Source organism: Symsagittifera roscoffensis, chromosome 10 (genome assembly GCF_963678635.1).
Source record: "Symsagittifera roscoffensis chromosome 10, txSymRosc1.1, whole genome shotgun sequence".
Classification (NCBI taxonomy): Eukaryota; Metazoa; Xenacoelomorpha; order Acoela; family Convolutidae; genus Symsagittifera; species Symsagittifera roscoffensis.
Window position 1 is genome coordinate 36,327,687 of NC_087071.1, and position 21,751 is coordinate 36,349,437.

The 21,751-nt window shown below is 36.4% G+C and overlaps 1 protein-coding gene across 1 annotated transcript in view; it reads left to right on the plus strand.

Moving 5' to 3' along the window:
- The first annotated feature begins 13,636 nt into the window (after positions 1–13,636).
- The window catches only part of LOC134855048 (elongator complex protein 2-like), a 16,855-nt gene continuing 8,740 nt past the window's right edge, over positions 13,637–21,751 (plus strand). Inside the window, exons 1-2 of the mRNA XM_063871427.1 lie at positions 13,637–13,888; positions 14,051–14,270. Of these exons, the coding sequence (XP_063727497.1) occupies positions 13,637–13,888; positions 14,051–14,270 (472 nt within the window). The remainder of the gene's footprint in view (positions 13,889–14,050; positions 14,271–21,751) is intronic.

Genomic DNA, 21,751 nt, shown 5'->3' on the forward strand with positions numbered 1-21,751 from the left:
AAATGAGTCTGATAATCATTCAGTCCTTTCCAGGAAGCTAAAAGTTGTTTTAAAAGCTGTTTAAAATTTCTCTCCGGTACCTCTCTGGTTTTCTGAATCCGCGTCAAGAAGCGTCTTCCTCGAAATTGGGAAGAGTGAAAATTTCTACACTTGGCCTTACTGGCTCACAGGTATTGGTCTTTAACGATTTTAGCTGCACAATCGTTACAACTCCGAACGCTCTTTTCTGAATACTGATAACTGTAAGTTCAATCGTCTTCTATATCTGTCGTGCGTCTACTTCTGATCAGTGAAAACCGTTATTCTGATTTTCGCTGTTTATTTATTGAGAATATAAATTTAGTTACGTGTCATGCACGCTCAAATCGAAAAAATGAAAATGATCAAGTCAGTCCAAACTGATTCTTCCCAGTTTATTCATTTTGGTAAATAAGACCGCTAATTGTCAAAATCAACACATTGTAGGCCAAAACTGTATAGTTAAAATTCGTTGGTGACGTACGTTTCCGTGGTCATTCTGTTCGAATGGCACAGTTTCATTTCGATGGTCATATGAGCTACCAGGTAAAGAAAGGAGAGAATGAAATGGTGTACCTTGTTTTTGTGCACTTTCGTTAATCAATTCAGCCTAGCTGGCTGCGACCCCGTTGATCTTAACCTAGTATAGGGCGTCTCGCTGGTCTCGTCTCTATTTTTCATGGCAAAAAATTCTTTGTTAGATGTAGCTTTTATGTGGATGTAACTCCACCTTTTTCGGCCAGACAGTGCATCATTAAGTCACGAGGACTGATGAATACCGCAAAGAGGACGCCTCATTAGGAAGTCATTGCTAGAATGCAGTAAGGAAGTAGGAGGTACTGCTGAGATGAAGTCAGCGATTATAAACCAGACAGGAAACACTCATAAGCTGCTAACAATAGAGGTTCTGCTTGTTTGGAGTGTTATTTATGATAACATATTTTATTAAGTGATTACAGCTGTTCAAATTCGGTTGGTAAGAAATTTTCAGAGCAGTTTCGAGAGAAATTTGTCATTTTTTCTAGATCTTTGATTGTACTGTAAGTATTGTAGAAAAGTTTTAATCCTTATCATGCACAAAGTTTGAGAAAATGTTTGAATTAACATTTTAAAATACTTATTAATGGTTTAAGTAGTATTTATGTGCCAATGGCAATTTTGACAAAAAACGTGTTCGGTGGAGATACGAATACAGCCAGCTCAATTTGTTTCCGAATACTTAGGAATTTGCTTAAGGGCTGCGTACTCTTTTTGCTGATTTCTTGTAAAAGTTTTATCTATCAAAAAAGTCAAAAATTTGCAAATGAACCAGCAGAAATGTAAAAAAATAATTTAAAGCCGCAATATCTTTTTTATTTGACCTTTTGGTTTTGTTGAAATTGACTTTTACTGGGTAAAAAATTGTTTTCCGAGTGGATCAAGGGTTACCCAGGCCAATTAGGACATTCAAGCAGAATAGCGGTCAAAATGCATGTCAACAACGAAATTTTATTAGCGGCAGCTGAGTGAAAAAATAGTCAATTTCGACAAATTAACAGTGTTAATCGTTCAATTTATCGAATTGGATGTGGTCCATTAGCAGTGACGTAAATATTTTCAAAAAATTCGTTCAAAAATAAAGACACGTCACGACCTTGGAATTTCGAAGTAACTGAAAATGCGCGAAAATCAGAAGAACGATTTTTGTAGGCAGAAACAACGACGATTCTCGACAGTGAAGGAAAAAATGAAAACTATATTGAAATTACAATCAAGGGTATCCAAAATGTAACGATTGTACAGATACAATCGTTACGGAGCAGTTCCCTGGAGATCGATGGGGTATTGGGAAGATTTTACTACCCTTCCTGGACCGCAGCAACACCGCTCTTCGAACGGATTCAAGAATTCCGAAGCGTCTTGGGAAGAGACTGAAACCGGTTTTAAAACAATTTTTAGGTTCCGGAAATGTCTTGTGTTGAATTTAATTACCAGTCAATTCATTTTGCAGAATATGAGACGCTAGAATTTGAGGGAAAGGGTTGATACATCTCCGCTGGATATGATGACTTTTATCTATTGAAGTAAACCAATAGTGATATGATAATAAATAGTAGCCCTGTTTTTAGGAATGACCTCAATGTCTGGGGATACAAAGACCCAGCCATGAGCTCACTAATTTTGCATGTAATTAAGTTAATTTGAGCAATCTGGTCGGTAGCTTTAAATAGTAACGAGTTTGTCGACCCGATGTTAATGGACCACACATTGAACCTAGCTTTAGTCTCCATTGGTTTATACTTTGAGCGAATATTACAAGTTTCTTATCTGTCTCCAGTAATTTGGTGAAAGAATAAATATCGATGCAGTAACTAAATAATAATCAAACTACAAAAGGCTGAATTCCGTGAGCTCCTCTGAGTCAAGCGCCCAACTAGTTGCACTGAAACCAATTGAGCTTAAGGAGCAATACAAGATCTGACCATGTGATCAAGTTCTGAAGAAAATAGTTGAAATAACAGGTCAAGGAAAACGTTTTTGAGTTAAAAAACATCAACTGTCTGAAAAAAGGTAAAATATAAAAGCTTAGATACGGTCCCCTTCCGCTTAGGTACGGGCACGCACCAGCTGGATAGGACCCATACCAGCTTTATATAAATACATCAATAAACAATATTGCAAGTCAGCTTTTAATGCTTCATCATTAAAGCTATTTACTTCAACCGTCCCTCCTCTATAATAGCACTAATTGAATTAGTAGTAGTAGTAGTAGTAGTAGTAGTAGGGCTTTTGTGCTCATAGCACAAGGGGTTTCCCCCTGTCAGTTTTTCGTTCTATAGTGAAGTTTTACTTCTACAGTCATTCATTGTGCAATCGCAAGCAATTCTCCATGTGCACTTGTTCATTTGTCCGTAGTCCTTCTCAAATTGTCTCCAAAATAACCACAATATTCGCTTCTTCAGTCTGCTTGTTTCTCTCACGTCAATTTTGATCACATTCGCTAGCCGACATGTTTGGTAAAAGAATTCGTCCTCCAAAAATTTCTTTTTCGGCCTCTCGAGCTGAAACATACAACCGCGCGAGGAACAGGAATACGATGGAACATTCAACATGTCAACATCGTAATTTTTCGATAAAATTTTTGACAGCAACAGAAAATTGTTGATCTGTATATACATTGGCAGTGGCAATAGTGAAATTTCGATTAACCGATCTTTGTACGAACCCATATGCGGAATTATCCATTTAACTATACGCCTTTGCGCATTTTCAAGCTTCGTAATAATGTATTTACTCAATCCATAACATGGACTTGCGTACGTGAGTATTGGTACGATCATAGATTTATACAAATCTAGTTTAGCTTTTTGTTCAAGACTCGATACGCTTCTTTTTATCATGTGAAAAACACGAACTGCTTTGCAGCAAACCTTATTTATATGTAAATTCCATTTTAAGTCACAGGAAAACTTGAGCCCCAAATCAGATTGAGTTTCCTCTGTTTTATTCAATTCGTTTCCAAAAAGCAATCGTTTTTCGTTTTTGGACATTTTAATTAGGCAGCATTTATCCATATTGAAGGGCATGTTGTTTCTAACGGTCCAGTCATTCAACGCATTTAAACCACTTTGAATATCTATTGTGCTTAAACCCACGCTGAGAAATTTGGCGTCATTGGCAAAAAGTAGGGGAAACAATTGATCGCACATTTTCGGGAGGTCGTTAACAAAAACCAGAAAAAGTATGGGGCCCAAAATACTCCCTTGCGGGACACCGCTAGTAACTTGTATTGGTGACGAGTTTACTCCATTTATACGCACGACTTGTACTCGATTTGTCAAGAATGATTCGATTAGTTTTAGTAGCCTGTTTCTGATGCCCGTTTCAAAAAGTTTTTTCAAAAAGTTTTTTCAGCATGATCCACTCTGTCAAAAGCTTTACTGTAGTCAGTAAAGATTATATCAACATCATGTTGACTTTCAATGCCCTGGTACACTTTTTGCAAAAAGATTATCAATTGGAGAATCGTTGATCGTCTTTTCCTGAAGCCGAACTGAGCTGCGTGAAAAAAAGAATGGTAATGATCGTATAGTCGTCTAAAAATAATCCTTTCTAGAATTTTCGAAGCTATTGATAACAGAGATACCGGTCTGTAACTTGTAACATGGCATTTATCGCCTTTTTAAAATAATGGACTTATAATTGCTTGTTTCCAATCTTTTGGAAAAATGGCTGTTTGGAAAATTTTTCTGAATAACTGTGAAAGAGAATGAGAAAGAGTAATGCACCATTTTTTATACAATATTGGTGGAATTTCATCGGGTCCTTTACTCTTGTTTATGTCCAAGTTCATGCAACTTTCAATTACTTCCTTTTCGAAAAAATTTACAGTGGTAATCAATTTTACGCATTCTTGTCCATTACACTCTTCAATAAATTTTGTCGATTTTGTATACACGGAAGAGAAGAAGATATAGTTCTGATTTACCCTTGTCCGTCTCCTCCGAGACAGACTCGTAAAACATTTTCCGCGGGAGATTTGACTTCCTAAATGCTTTGAAATACTTGAACAATTTTGACGATGCTCGTTCTGCAGCCAGCTCTTGTTCCTATTCAACTTTGTCAGTTTCTGCACTGGTATCAACTAAATCAGCTAATGCTATGACCTTGTCATGCAATTCTGGAAAATTCTTCCGCGCAGTTTTAAGGCACTTTATGTAATGCGATGTTTTTTGCGTAATCCACGGTGGTAGCGACATTCTGTGCGCTGTTCTCCTTGGTAATTTTGAGATATTGCGGTATTGAGCCAGCTATACCATAATTCCAGATTTTTATTAGGATTCGACCAACAGAAAGGTTCGAATTTTGTTTTATTCAACGTTTCTCGTAGTTTTCCAAAATCGCCTTTACAGTAGCTATAAATCAAACCTTTGCAGCAATTTTGCTGCAACAAGGACGATATTTCAACGTCAAACTTAACTTTGATCGGGAAATGATTCGAGAGTTTGCTAAAATAGTTATCCCTTTGAATGTCTTCAATATTCATTATCTGTATGTTTTTTCCCCACTAGAATCAAATCTAGAATACCAGTTGCAGCAGTTTGGAACGAGATTTTTGTTGCAGACAATATCGATCAATTATATCAAGAAAAATATTTTCTTACTCATCAGCAGATGAAAGACTCGTCCAGTTTATTGTTGGGAAATTGAAATCCCCGTATATTAATACTTCATCAAAATTATTTTTGATTTTTTGCAAACAATTAAACAATTTTTCAATATCAGCGTTCGTGTAAGCGTAAGTACTGTTTCAGGGTGGTAAATAACAGCAAACAATAATTGTCTAAGAATTGAGTCATACGCAGTGATCTGCACCCCCGTATACAAAGAATAGCGCTCCTGAGCAGCGCGAAGCTTATCTTAGTTCTTAAATAGTTTATTGTTTCATGCCTTTTTTCACTAAGTTATTAAGCTATGCGCTGCATTCTCCGTGTAGCTGCTGGTGCGGCACCACCAGTGCAGCCAGAAATCAAAAATGAAGGGGCAGAAGCATCTCTGTCCGGTTTGTAGAACTCTGTTGGTATTTTGAGATTTTTTAGTGATTCGTGGTACTTATAGGCGTCTTTCAGTTGTCTTCGAGAAGTTTTTCCGCGCGGTTTGAAGACTTTGATTCAAAGAAGGTTCGGCTTAACCTTGAGCCCCATAATCCGTTTGCTTCTGCCTCTAGTCGAGTGTCTTCATCAGCTGTGGTTGAATTGTTGACAAAGCTCTCGCCTTGCCACGACCGAAGTTCCGGCTAGATTTCAAAATCATAGCAAACCTCGCTCTTGAGGTTGGCAAAGGTATCTCTGATTTCGTCATGCCTTATGTGGGTGTACCCAGCCTTTGCACAGAAAATTTGTCAAATATTTTATCAACCCGGATGAAGAGAGCAAATCAAGGTTTTTGTTTTGCAAAACGAAATGTAGCGAAAGGCTTTCACAGAAAGTTAAATTGTGTGTATACAACTCAGCGGTTCTATCAATAATAACTTTTGCAGCATTGCCTTTTAATAGATGTCGCACTCAGTTACGGAAACAAGAGAAATCCAAAAACGAGCGCTAAAATGGCTGACATATAGTTATAAAAGCAATCGTTTATTTTTGATAAAGAACAAATACACTGCCCCTAACTATGTTCATACAGCTTTGCAACCTACAGATTTTGTCAAGCTTTTTTGAAAGCGAAAACGATTTGCAAAAGCGACTAACAACAAAGAATTCTGCATTAAATACGAACTATTGACTGCCCAAATTTTAGCCCCAAAAAATCGCGCCGAGGAAGCTCGTGTTGAGTTCTGCTTCAGGTTATCGCGGATGTTAAATTATCTGCCTGGAAAAAATGGTTCCTTCACAAAGCGGGCTCGAAAACAGACTTCTGAAATTCATGTTGTCTAACCAAATTGCAAAACAAAATGAGGTAGATCCGTGCAGATGGATACTGTTCTGTGATTGCGTAAACTGTAGGGATGGATGAAAGGCATTCTAAGAAGATGCGACATGGGAGCAGTTCCATCAGATTTATTCTGAAGTTCCACAACAACAACACACCCCGCGATTATAGGAATATCTACGGGATGCGGGTAATAGTAGTAGTAGTAGTATTAGTAGTAGTAGTAGTAGTAGTAGTAGTAGTAGTAGTACTAAGAGAATAGGCTTCAGAGCATTAGCTCTAGGGAATTTCACCCCTTTTACAGTCCATGTTTTATCTCAGTTTGTTGTAAACATTGCAGTTTCCACATCTGCATAAGAGTTTCCATGTACATTTGTTGACTTCACTGTACATTTTTTTGAAGTATTTCTGGTATATGTAGGTCAGAGTCGCTTTGCTTGGTCTAAGGCTAAAAGTTGGGCAGGCTCGGATAAGACAGTTGTATAGATGTTTCACTTGTCTGAAAAAATTGTCGTCCGTTCTTTGCAAGCGGCTTTTTGGGATTTGAAATTCGCCTCTTGATGACTGTCGGGTGATTTCGCATGATTCAGATGGTTTTCGTTCTATTTCTACATCGTAACGATTTTCAAGCAGGGCTATTAATATTAAAATGTCGTGCATTTCCATGTATAGGTTCAAAGTTAGCCGGGCTCTACGTCCAGCAGGGTCCACTGACAGCAAACTCTATCATTTACCACAGCGGTAACAGCTTCGGAAGAAGGTAGACAGAGAGCCAAAAGCAAGGATAGCATGTCATACTAACCCACTCATACTAACCAAGGTGGCTTGGTCTTCGAGCAGAGAATAAAGTTAATAAGTAGTAAGCTCGATGAAGGAAATGTAAAGGGAGGAAGAAGTCTTGCTGCTTCGGATGACAAAATAGCTCCTTTTTCAACTGATAACTATGAAAAATTGTTGTCTAAGCACCCGCAGCGAGCCAAATTTGCAGCTCCAAATCCAGAAAAGTTGGATAGTTTTTTCGTAACCGATTTCGACCTATACAAAGCGATAATGTCCTTTCCAAACGGATCAGCATTAGGTCCTGATAAAATAGTTCCTCAAATTTTTAAAGATCTTGTTAGTAAGTCGAATGGCAGTGCAGGACTTAATTTTCTGAAGTCGATTACTAAGCTGATAAACCTCATTGGAGATGGCAAAATACCCGAACCACTAAGACCTTTCTTTTTTGGCGCAAAGCTTATCGCCCTCATAAAGATAGACGGAGGGTTGAGACCGATTGCCATAGGCAACACGCTGAGACGTATCGCGTCTAAATGCGCTGGAAGCAAGGCCCTCTCCGAGCGACAAAATTTTTTCGGAAACGTACAGGTAGAATGCGGTACCAAACGAGGAGCAGAAATAGCTGCGCACTCGTTTTGAAACCTAATTGAACGCCACGACAATCCAAATGCACTGTTCTTTTAAAACTAAATTTTAAGAATGCCTTTAACTTTTTAAACAGAGAATCAATGCTGAATCATGTTTTTTCAAATCGCCCCGAATTGTATAATTACACCCATTGCGCGTATGGTAAACCTAGTTACCTTTTTTACGGAAGCTCTGTCATAATGTCAGAAGACGGAACTCAGCAAGGTGATCCTGAAGGCCCACCCCTTTTTGCGGAAACAATTCATACACTAGTCAAACAGTTGGAGTCGAAAATTAACATCTGGTATTTAGATGATGGGAATTTAGCCGACGACTATAAGGTAGTACTCCGGGACCTTAAAAACATTCTGAAATCGGAACAAATTTACGGCCTGAGCTTAAACACTGAGAAGTGTGAACTTTGTTTTTTTGGACCGACTACTAGTACACAGTATAATTCAATTTTAACACAATTTCGAAAAATATGCCCCCAAAATAAAAATAAAAACAAAAGAAGAACTCCTCATTTTAGGATCTCCAATCGGCGATTTTTGCCGAAAAGAGTTGCTCGACAAAAAAAATAGGGAGCTTGAAAAAATCTCGGATGTCATTGACAAACTAGACGCCCATTATGGTTTTTACCTCCTGAAAAATTGCTTTAGCATGCAAAAACTCCTATATTTTGCAAAATGATTTTTTGGAACGCTACGATAAATTACTAAGAAATTCGTTATGCAAGGTCACTAACGTGAAAATGGATGATAACCAGTTTTTGCAAACAGTTCTCCCGGCAGCCAAAGGTGGCTTGGGCGTTTCTTCCGCTCATCTACTCGCTTTACCCGCTTTCTTAGCCTCAGCAGTAGGAGCGAAAGATGCCTTGAGCGAAATCTTTGGTTTGGAGCATGTGGATGGAACCTATGATGATGCGCTTAAACAGTGGTTTGACCTTAGAAAAATTGAAATGGCTCCGGAAAATGAAAGCCAAAAAAATTGGACGGAGCCAGTTTTTTTGACAGCGAAATTGCAGACTTGATTTTACGACTCGAAGCAACGGACGTAAAAAGGTTCAACGCGTTCCAAGATAGATTTGGCTCCCAATGGTTGAACGTCATCCCGTGCAAAAATTTAAGGTTAAAACTGTCGAACCAACAACTCAGAATTGCGATAGGACTTCGATTAGGATCAAAAGTATGCGAACGGCATAAATGCGTGTGCGGAAAAGACGTTACCGAGGATGGTTGGCATGGTTTTTCTTGCCTCAAAAGTGCAGGGAGAGTCTCTAGGCATCAAACCTGAATGCCCTTATAAAGCAGAGTCTATCATCTACTCACATTCTGTCTGTTTTAGAACCACGGCACCTCTACAGGACCGATCAGAAGCGACCAGACGGTGTGACGCTCGTTCCATGGGCTGATGGTAAGCAGCTCTTGTGGGATGTAACGGTAGTAGACTCCTTAGCTCCTTGTAGGATTAATGTCGGGTCTCTTTGTAACCCTGGTACGGCTGCCGCTGAAGCGGAAGAGCGAAAAACTGACAAGTATAGAGATCTTGTAAATGATGGATATCTTTTTCAACCGCTAGCTTTTGAAATTCAGGGCGCGGACGGCCCCAGCACAGAAGTTTTTTTGAGCAAGCTTTGTAAGAACCTACGCATATGCACTGAGGAACCCAGAGCAGGCAGTTTTTTCAAACAGAGAATCTCCCTGGCAATACAGATTGCGAACGCCGCTTGCATACTCGGAACAATAAATGACTAAATAACTTTCGACGAAATTTTTTACTTGTAACACTTGTATATTATATTATCTCGTGTCGAGTTGCGTGTTCTTTTTGAAGAAACGTAACCCGTATTGACTTAAACACTTGTCATCTTCTTTTATCATTATCACTTCCATATCTAGAAAACTCCAAGGATTTTGACTGGAATACATGATGAAGGGACTCATGACAGTAACCTCGGTTACTATGATACTTTTGACCTTCTGATTACCTCAGAGAGCAACTACCGTCTTACGATCTGACCTCTGTGGGGACTTCTGTGGGAGGAGTAGAGATAACCTTTGAAACTCGGTCTAAGGGTTCTTTGAAGCGTCTCTACTAGTGGGACCTTTCGACTCTGTAATCAATCCTTACAACCGAAGATCCTTACATCCTTCTTAGAGGAAGAGTCGAGGACACGTTTTCTTGTGGATCGTTTTTTATGTTCCTAGAAACTTGTTCATCAGTTCCACTCGACGTGTGATAACCAACTCACTAAACAGATAGAACAAGCAAAAGAAATTTTTTGAAGAAAGTACGCACCCAACCGTACAATTAGATGTCGGCTATACTCTTAGTTACTTGATAACACGAAAATAAAAGAATGAGCTTAAGGGGATTTTGTATTTCGAATTGGGAAGGAATCTAGCCGGAGAAAAAGTTGAACGTTGTAGTAGCCCTCCGAATAGCTGAAAGATAGTAGTAAAGACATTGAATGAAAAAAGAGTTTTTTTCTTGGAAAGTTGGGAGATCTTTGGATAGTTTTTTTTTAAAAATTTCATCGGACCTGAAGCAAATCTTTAAATAAGGTAACAAAGCAAAATCTAATGACAAGCAAGTTTTTTCATTAGTTCTACCGGCAGCCAAAGGTGGCCTGGGTGATCGTTCTGCTCGCCTAGGAACTTCGTCTGCTTTTTAGCCACAGCACTAGGAGCGAAAGCTACCTTAAGCAAAGTCTTTGTTTGGAGGTGGAGGGTGGAACATATGATGTATTGAAACTTCGGTTTGATTCAGCTAAATGTAACGTAGCTCTGGAAATTAATTATAAGAAATTTAAAATGTTAATCCATATGTTTTCGCACATTTTGTGCATCACTCAGGATAAAATTTTTTAAAAAAAAATTTACAAAACGATGAAAGATCTCAAAAATGAGAAACATGTCTAATATGCTCTGAGTCTTTTTGACCAATCAAATTTAAGCAACTGTAATTACATAATAAATTACGTAATCATTAGTAACATTTTCGTGTAAATTTCTGAGATTTTTTTAGGTTTCTGTTCTTTCATGGTTATAAAATTTCGATTTGGGAATATTTTTGATTCTGACATGTCAGTTTTTTAACTTTTAGACATCGACCCTTGTGGCTAAATGTTGGACTGTCTGGCCGACATAGGTGAAGTTACATCAACTACATGCAAGCTTATACGCCACTTTGGTTCTCAGTTCACGAGCAAAGGAAGTTTTCAGGGATGGCAAGCAAGTTTTTTTTTCTTGTTGTAAAAACTATTTGTGCCCCGGATATTTGCCGAACCTTTGCAGCTAACAGTTGAGATGGATTGCCTCGATATTGCATTGTAAAAAGGGGGTGAGTCTTCCAACCGTTTATCTTTTCTCGGTTCTGATGCCTTAACCTCTAAACTTTTCTTTCCCTAAATGATCTTGTTAAGAGTTTCAAACACGGATTTTGATTTTCAATCCTTTGTTTCCAATTTTTTCCCAATGCCTGGTCAAAACTTTCCCATTTTGAGGTACTTCTGAAAACCCTATGAACCGTCCCTTCAATAACGTTTCTTTTGTACTGCAAAGGTGCGCAACCTCTGAAATTTAGAATGGCACCGGTATCAGTGGGTTTTTGGTACCACCCACATGTGACTTTTTTTCCTGAGTTCACGCTGACCTTTAAATCCAAAAAGGCCAAATTATCGTTACTATCAAGTTCTTCTATGGTGAACTGCAAGTTTGGATGCAACTTATTGGCAGCCTCGAGAACTAACCCAGGATTGCCCTTGACAGTTCTAACTATCGACCACAGTCGTCCACATATCTTATAAAAACTTTAACACCATTCTCAGACCGATCTGCTTCCTGTTGTTTTTTGCAAGTAATACAAAACCATACTGTTTCAGCGATAACTGCGTATTCGGATTCCGATATGTTACCTGAAAATTAGGATCAAAATTCTGAAAATTAGTTTCAAAAAAGTTAGACGGAGCCCGTTTTTGATTATGAAAATTCTCAAATGATTTAATGCTTAACAGGATAATTTCGGATCACAATGTTTGAATGTCTTGTTGTGTGTAAAAATCTAAGGGTAAAATTGACAAATCAGCAGCTTAGAATCGATATCTGACTACGCGTAAGTTCAGAATTTTGTAGAAAATTATTCGTTTGGTAAAGATGAAAACTGCAGTGAGATTCTTTAGGCTTTCATATTTGAATGCCCCTATGAAGCAAGGTTTTATCCGCCACTCTCATTCCTTCTCTTTTAGAGCCACGATGCCTCCACAGGACATATCAGAAGCGACCAGACGGTTTGACGCTCGTCCCCTGCTCCCTAGCCCTTAGTTGAATAAGAGCAGGCTCGGTTTGTAACCCCGGAACGGCGGCGGCCGAAGCGTAATATTGCAGAACTTAGAGATGTAATTAATGGTGGATCTATTATTTAACCAAAAGCTTTTGAAATTCAAATTTTTCTTAGATAGCTATGCAAAAACTTGAGCCCAAGTAGAGATCAACTCAGGGCAGGTAGTTTGTAAAGCAGAGAACTCCCTCGCTTTATTGATGATAAAAACTTCTTTCGAAGAAATTTTTTTATTTGTTGAGACAACGGAATAAAAGCGTCATTTAGAATAAGTATCTGATTGACATGCAGCCTCATATCAGGTCAATCTTTTCGAGTTTCTTTCAACCCCGGTTTATTATTTCCAGGTGTTAGTTTTTTTCAATCTGATTGGCTTGATTCCCATGGTTTGCATGGTTTTTTGAATGTATGAAATGATTAACGACTGGTGATGTAACTTCTGTTGCCTGTCGATCTTGACTTTATATTTTTGTTTTTATTTTTGCCATAATTTACTTAATGGAATTAATTCTATCATCATCATCATTGTTTCTGACCTTCTAATTTATATCAGGTTGTGAGGTAGAACTTGGATTAGATTACCACCTTGCCGAGATTTGTCAACAGTTTAGAAGTACCAGCAAGCGAAAAATTTATAAACCACCTGCGATTTTTAACGGTGTCAAAAGACTTCAGAAAAAAGACCTGCACAATTATAGGAATTTGAGACTCCAAAATATTCCGAAGGTGACACTTATTTTAAGGTAATTTTCCTCAAAATAGTTTTAGCTTACTTTTCAGTAAACGATGAACGTTAACTTCATTTTAGTTTTCTGATGTTTTTTGGTTTAAGTATTTCTTGTTTTTAGAAAAAACGATGGCAACACAAAATAGTTCGTTAAATGTTCAGTTTGAAAACTGCTTTGCGGCTGTGAACCGATCGCCAAATTGCCTTAAATGGGTGAGCGGTAATCATTTTGTGACAGCTGCACATCGAACTGTTGTGTTGTACGAAGTCGGTTGTAGTATTCTGAATTATTCAAAAGCTCTCTTCAACTTAAACGGTCATGATTTTGTTATTAGTTGTCTTGAAACCTTAGTTTTTTACGAATCCGTTGTAATTGCTACTGGTGATAAAAAAGGGAACGTTATTCTATGGAAACTATCCAAAGACGGCGTAAAATGGAGTTACGGTTCTTGTACTTCGCTGAAAAATATTCACACTATGTCTATCAACTGCATCAAGCTTTTATCTACTTCTGGAGGTTTTATTACCCTTTCTTGCGGAGACAACCAAGTAAAATTTTCGTCTGTTAAATTTTTGAGCTCTTCAAACTCCGAATTTACGTTAAGCTCTTCATCAGAAATCGATCTTAAGCAAGGTATTGCGTTTCAAATTGATGCTATTGTTACGAATGATGGCTCTTTATTTGTGTTTGCTGCGCTAGATGATTGTTGTTTGCACATTTACCTTTCGGAAATGGCTTCATTAGGTTCAGATTTAAGTAAGACGAATTTCAATGAAGTTTTCAAAAGCGAACCATTTGGAGATTGGATTCGTGGAATCTCACTGATTTATCTGCCTGAGTCCAGCTCAGATTTTCTCGCCAGTGACGTCATATTGGTCGCCGTTGGAAGTCAGGATAACCTTGTTCAAATTTTTGGAGTTTACAAAAACGACAGGGATGGATCTCTTGATGACACTGAGTCTTCGCTTAGAAAGACTCAGATTGTAAATTTAGAAAAAAAGACTCTTTGGAATATTTACCCCGAATCAATTTTGAGCGCTCATACTGACAAGGTAAGAAATGATATACAATGTTTAACTAAACATAAATTGTTAAGTGGAAGATTGGAATTAAATCAACTCATCAGCAAAGCTGATTTGCTTTAGGTGTTCTCAGTGCAATTTCTGAACTACAAATTTTCACAAAGAGAAATTGCCCTCCTTTCCTCCAGTTTTGACCGCTCTGTAGTTTTATGGTCTTTCACGTTAGTAGATGCTCAGACTGGGCTGTGTAATCTCGGTGTGAATGGAGGTGAGAGTAACTTGTCTTCGAATGCTGTGTGGGAAGACGTGATGCGAGTAGGGGACGTTGGAGGAAATGATTTAGGTAAAACATGATTTCATCTATCTATCTATCTATCTATCTATCTTCTATCTATCTATCTATCTATCTATCTATCTATCTATCTATCTATCTTCTATCTATCTTCTATCTATTATTTAATTGGCGTTTCACGTGACACATGTTTAAGAAGTCCCTATTTTGACGTGTTAAAGAAGTCCCTATTTTTGCATGTTTAAGTTTTTTCAACGTATTATTTTTTGCATATTTAACGAAAATGTTTTTGCTCGTTTAAGCTATACCGTAGGTTAAAATGCTTAAGAAATTTCATTTGGCTCATGTTTAAGTCTGTTGGTCTGTTAAAAGGGCGAAAAATTGCAAGATTTGAAAATTTTATATATATACATACGTTCTATACATTCCTATATAGTGGGGTGCTGTTAAGTACATTTGGGCGTTGCAAATCTGGCGTCCAATTATGACTGCTAAAATCCTTTTATTTTTCGAGATATGGCGTTTTTATGTTTTTTTTTTAGTTTTTTTTTTTCAAAAAACTTAGATATTTAAAACTAGCCGAACTTCAATTTCTCAACCCTATTTTGAGGTGCTGTCAGGGTACATTCAGGGGTTGCAAATCTGGCGTCCAAGTATGACTGCTCAAATCTTTTTGGTTTTCGAGATATTGCGTTTTTTATAATTTTTTCATTTTTTTTTCAAAAAAACTTAGATATAGAAAAATTAACCGAACTTCAATTTCTCAACCCTATAGTGGGGTGGTGTCAGGGTACATTCAGAACTGCAAATCTGGAGTCCAACTATGACTGCTCAAATCCTTTTGGTTTTTGAGATATGGCGTTTTTTATGATTTTTTCATGTTTTTTTTTCTTCAAAAAACTTAGATATAAAAAAATTAGATACAAAAAAGTAAGCGAGCTTTAATTTCTCAACCCTATAGTGGGGTGCTGTCAGGGTATACTCAGGAGTTGCAAATCTGGCGTCCAAGTGTGACTGCTCAAATTCTTTTGGTTTTCGAGAAATTGCGTTTTTTGTGATTTTTTCCTTTTTTTCAAAAATCTTAGATATAAAAAAAATTAAGCGAACATCATTTTCTCAACCCTATAGTGGGTGCTGTCTGGGTAAGATCAGGGTTGGCAAATCTGGAGTCCCGGTATGACTGCTCAAATCCCTTTGGTTTTCGAGAAATTGCGTTTTCTATGATTTTTTTATTCATTTTTTTAAATCAAAAAACAGATATAAAAAAACCGAACTTCAATTTCTCAACTCTATCTCGTGGGGTGCTGTCAAATTACGTTCAGGGGTTGCGAATCTGTAGTCTAAGTATAACTGCTCACATCTTTTTGGTTCTCGAGAAATGGTGTTTTTATTATTTTTTTGATTTTGTTTTCAAAAATCTTAGATATAAAAAAAATTAACCGAACTTCAATTTCTCAACCTTATAGTGGGGTGCTGTCAGGGTAAATTCAGAAGTTGCAAATCTGGAGTCCAACTATGACTGCTCAAATCCTTTTGGTTTTTGAGATATGGCGTTTTTTATGATTTTTTCATGTTTTTTTTTTCAAAAAACTTAGATATAGAAAAATTAACCGAACTTCAATTTCTCAACCCTATAGTGGGGTGGTGTCAGGGTACATTCAGAAGTTGCAAATCTGGAGTCCAACTATGACTGCTCAAATCCTTTTGGTTTTTGAGATATGGCGTTTTTTATGATTTTTTCATGTTTTTTTTTCTTCAAAAAACTTAGATATAAAAAAATTAGATACAAAAAAGTAAGTGAACTTTAATTTCTCAACCCTATAGTGGGGTGCTGTCAGGGTATACTCAGGAGTTGCAAATCTGGCGTCCAAATGTGACTGCTCAAATTCTTTTGGTTTTCGAGAAATTGCGTTTTTTGTGATTTTTTCCTTTTTTTCAAAAATCTTAGATATAAAAAAAATTAAGCGAACATCATTTTCTCAACCCTATAGTGGATGCTGTCTGGGTAAGATCAGGGTTGGCAAATCTGGAGTCCCGGTTTGACTGCTCAAATCCCTTTGGTTTTCGAGAAATTGCGTTTTCTATGATTTTTTTATTCATTTTTTTTAAATCAAAAAACAGATATAAAAAAACCGAACTTCAATTTCTCAACTCTATCTCGTTTTGTGCTGTCAAATTACGTTCAGGGGTTGCAAATCTGTAGTCTAAGTATAACTGCTCAAATCTTTTTGGTTCTCGAGAAATGGTGTTTTTATTATTTTTTTGATTTTGTTTTCAAAAATCTTAGATATAAAAAAAATTAACCGAACTTCAATTTCTCAACCTTATAGTGGGGTGCTGTCAGGGTAAATTCAGGGGTTGCAAATCTGTAGTCTAAGTATAACTGCTCAAATCTTTTTGTTTCTCGAGAAATGGTGTTTTTATGATTTTTATGATTTTGTTTTCAAAAAAACTTAGATATAGAAAAATTAACCGAACTTCAATTTCTCAACCCTATAGTGGGGTGGGGTCAGGGTACATTCAGAAGTTGCTAATCTGGAGTCCAACTATGACTGCTCAAATCCTTTTGGTTTTTGAGATATGGCGTTTTTTATGATTTTTTCATGTTTTTTTTTTTCAAAAAACTTAGATATAGAAAAATTAGATACAAAAAAGTAAGCGAGCTTTAATTTCTCAACCCTATAGTAGGGTGCTGTCAGGGTATACTCAGGAGTTGCAAATCTGGCGTCCAAGTGTGACTGCTCAAATTCTTTTGGCTTTCGAGAAATTGCGTTTTTTGTGATTTTTTCCTTTTTTTTCAAAAATCTTAGATATAAAAAAAATTAAGCGAACATCATTTTCTCAACCCTATAGTGGGTGCTGTCTGGGTAAGATCAGGGTTGGCAAATCTGGAGTCACGGTATGACTGCTCAAATCCCTTTGGTTTTCGAGAAATTGCGTTTTCTATGATTTTTTTATTCATTATTTTTTTTAAATCAAAAAACAGATATAAAAAAACCGAACTTCAATTTCTCAACTCTATCTCGTGGGGTGCTGTCAAATTACGTTCAGGGGTTGCAAATCTGTAGTCTAAGTATAACTGCTCAAATCTTTTTGGTTCTCGAGAAATGGTGTTTTTATTATTTTTTTGATTTTGTTTTCAAAAATCTTAGATATAAAAAAAATTAACCGAACTTCAATTTCTCAACCTTATAGTGGGGTGCTGTCAGGGTAAATTCAGGGGTTGCAAATCTGTAGTCTAAGTATAACTGCTCAAATCTTTTTGTTTCTCGAGAAATGGTGTTTTTATGATTTTTATGATTTTGTTTTCAAAAAAACTTAGATATAGAAAAATTAACCGAACTTCAATTTCTCAACCCTATAGTGGGGTGGGGTCAGGGTACATTCAGAAGTTGCTAATCTGGAGTCCAACTATGACTGCTCAAATCCTTTTGGTTTTTGAGATATGGCGTTTTTTATGATTTTTTCATGTTTTTTTTTTTCAAAAAACTTAGATATAGAAAAATTAGATACAAAAAAGTAAGCGAGCTTTAATTTCTCAACCCTATAGTAGGGTGCTGTCAGGGTATACTCAGGAGTTGCAAATCTGGCGTCCAAGTGTGACTGCTCAAATTCTTTTGGCTTTCGAGAAATTGCGTTTTTTGTGATTTTTTCCTTTTTTTTCAAAAATCTTAGATATAAAAAAAATTAAGCGAACATCATTTTCTCAACCCTATAGTGGGTGCTGTCTGGGTAAGATCAGGGTTGGCAAATCTGGAGTCACGGTATGACTGCTCAAATCCCTTTGGTTTTCGAGAAATTGCGTTTTCTATGATTTTTTTATTCATTATTTTTTTTAAATCAAAAAACAGATATAAAAAAACCGAACTTCAATTTCTCAACTCTATCTCGTGGGGTGCTGTCAAATTACGTTCAGGGGTTGCAAATCTGTAGTCTAAGTATAACTGCTCAAATCTTTTTGGTTCTCGAGAAATGGTGTTTTTTATGATTTTTTCATTTGTTTTTTCAAAAAACTTAGATGTAAAAAAAATTAACCGAACTTCAATTTCTCAACCTTATAGTGGGGTGCTGTCAGGGTAAATTCAGGGTTGCAAATCTGGAGTCTAAGGATAACTGCTCAAATCCTTTTGGTTTTCGAGAAATTGCGTTTTTTATGATTTTTTCATTTGTTTTTTCAAAAAACTTAGATGTAAAAAAAATTAACCGAACTTCAATTTCTCAACCTTATAGTGGGGTGCTTTCAGGGTACATTCAGGGGTTGCAAATCTGGCGTCCAAGTCTGACTGCTCAAATCTATTTGGTTTTCGAGAAATTGCTTTTTTTATGTTTTTTTCTTTTGTTTTTTCAAAAAAACTTAGATGTGAAAAAAATTAACCGAACTTCAATTTCTCAACCCTATAGTGGGGTGCTTTCAGGGTATATTCAGGGGTTGCCAATTCGGAGTATAAATTTGACTGCTCAATTTCTTTTTGGTTTTCGAGAAATGGCGTTTTTTATGATTTTTTTCATGTTTTTTTTTCTTCAAAAAACAGATTTAAAAAAACTAACCGAACTTGAACTTTTCAACCTTATAGTGGGTTGCTGTCAGGGTACAGTCAGGTGTTGCAAATCTGGAGTCCAAGTATGACTGCTCAAATTCTTTTGGATATCGAGAATTGGCGTCTTTTATGATTTTTCCATTTTTTTTTTCAAAAAAATTAGATATAAAAAAACTAAATAAAAAAACACTCCGAACTTCAATTTCTCATTCTTTAGTGGGTTGCTGTCAGGGTACACTCAGGGGTTGCAAATCTGGAGTGCAAGAATGACTGCTTAAATCCTTTTGTTTTTCTAGAATTTTGGTTTGTCTGTTTTCTGAAGACTTGGTTTTGTAGCAGCGGAGGTGCGATTGACGCGCTAGTAATAAGTAAAAGTAGGATTTTCTTTCAAATGTGGCAAATTTTTACCTTGCGATTAGCAAAGATATAGCAACTGAATACTAAGACCTTTTTCTCATTAAAAACTGAAATCACATGAATCTTTTAGTGGACTCCTCTGCTTACTTTAATAGGATACTGAGTTTGAGCAGAGGTAGAGCTCAAGCTTATGATGAAAAAGGCCCATGGTTTGAAGCCGATCAGGACCTGTGCTTAATGCAAACTGTACTAATCGGCTATCGTTTGTGTTTATTTAGAGTCAATGAACGTAGTGAAGACTCTTATATAGGTCCTGATGGTCTTTGTTTGTTTTTCAGGGTTTGAGTTTTTTGACGTTTGGTTTCTTTTCAAGTTTAGCTCATTTCCTTTACTAACAGGGAGCCAAACTCCACTATCGAACAGAAAAAGTGTAGAGGTTATGAAACACGTGATCGACTTAGAATTTCGAAACTGGATTTAATTTTCCAGCGGAAAAAAAAACTTTTTTTTACTATTGATCCAGTTTTCTCAAATTGGGTTATTTTTTAATCAAAAATTGGCCAGTCATTAATTGTTTTTGAATTTCAAAGAGTTTCAAGGCCAACCTTTTTTACTCTGAAAATAGAAAGTTGAAGTTTTTTTTTGAAAAAGAGAGCTATATATATATATATATTTTAGCGTTCATTGACCTTTCCCATTGGTGTGTTGGCTATGTTTTTACTCGGTTCAACGTTAGACATCACGGATTGTTTTATATTGAAAAAACGTTCAAGAGTCAATTTGTTGTCTTCCTGTAATTTTGCACAAAATCGAGTTCCAAGTTTTTTTTGTTTGTTATCAATTTAATTTTTTATATAATTTAATTAATTCAAAATCGAGTTCCAAGATAATTTATTTAATTCAAAATCGAGTTCCAAGTTTTCTTTTCGTTTTTTTTTTAATTTTATTTGTTTTTAATTTTTTTATTTCAGTTTAATTTTTTTATTACACCGAAGCAATGAGTGGACTTTGTTATTTTTTCTAGCTTTTAACTACGTGGATTTTTTAAACGGAAAACTACAAGGAGAATAGCTTCAACTAGTTTAAGAGGGAACTTGATGTTTTTTTTAAAAAATCGAAATGAAAAAGAGGTGGCAACAGTTATCTTGAATTACGCACTCAGTTGGGCGCCATAGAAGAAACGAGGTCGCCATGGGTATGCCAGAAGTCAAATTCCAGAAGTCATTTATGTATCAATTTTCTACTCCAAGAAAAGCTTAACAATTTTTCTTTCAGCCACTGTACCAATATAGGATCCTTATTTTGGAACCACAAACAAAACTACTTGGCTCAAATTGCAAAGACAGCGAACTTTTTATTGCGTTTTTTAAATATATCCAAAAAATTGGAAAAAGTTAGAAAAACATGTTTGCTCAGTTTTGGAATTAAATGTATCCGAGGTATTCAAGATATAAGCAAAAACTGTTAGGTGTGAGCACGCAAGATACTTTTTCAATAGTTTCTTTACAGGTGAAATAGTATTTTGGCTAAACGAGGAAAAGAGATATAAAAGTTTATGAAGGAAAGTACGTTTATTGAATAGCAACGAATAAAAAAGATATCAATAAGAGTCCGAATATTTTATCACTTTTGCAATGTTTGATCCGTCCATATTAGAAATTTTTGAGAAATCGAAGCGTCATGATTATATGCATAATATAAAAGTTATTTATATAATAGACTCAGATATTTGCCAGGTTATTTTGGTAGTTGGTTCGCTTAAAACTTTTTTTCTAGTGTTGATGGCGCAAAGTTTCCCCTTTGAAAAAATTGTATAGTTCAATTATAATTAATAAGTAACTAGGATATGAGATAATGCTCTCACGGCGCGCTTTCAAACAGGCTGTAAAGCCTTCGCTGTCCGTCAAGTTCAGTGACTATTATTATTATTACGTTTACCATCTTAAAGTTAATTGAAGAGAAGAAATAAATTGCAGAGTTGGGCTTGACAAAGGAGTCATTTCTGAGAGTTTGTGGTAACGGTTTTAATAGTTTAACATAATAACCCTTGCGATAAGCAAGGAAAATGCTATCGGGTACTAGACTTTTTTCCGTAGATAACTTTGTTCTCAGGACTCATCGACTAGTTTCTTACTTTCTCCTGTACACTAACGAATGTGCCTGGGAAGGCAAAGGTACTGGGTTCGAATCTAACCAGAACTTTCTTCAAACGGTAAAAATTCAGGCTCAGTTGTCAGATCGAGATATTTTTTATATTTCGTGCGAAAAATGCTACCTTAGTTGTTATTAGCATTTTAAAAATCCGACCAGATCGAAATTCGCATTGGGTATAGTTTTACCTGATTTAATAAAGTTTTGCTTTTATTTTTTGAGTTCTTTTTTTGACTTGATTCGTCTGCAGCCCCAACTCGCTTTTGTCAATTATTTTCACTGCTCCACAATCGTAATTGTGGAGATTGATTTGCTGCGTCGTTCAAGGGGAGCAGTTTTGTTACGGAGAAGCGGGCGAAACTCCTGTGACCGGTTCTAGCGGGCAGTTTTTAATTAGTGCGGAGAACCGAGAAAAACTCCTAATGTGAGTTGGTTTTTGTTTCTGGGGAACCTACGACACCCCTCCTGTCCAGATGTTATAATTGA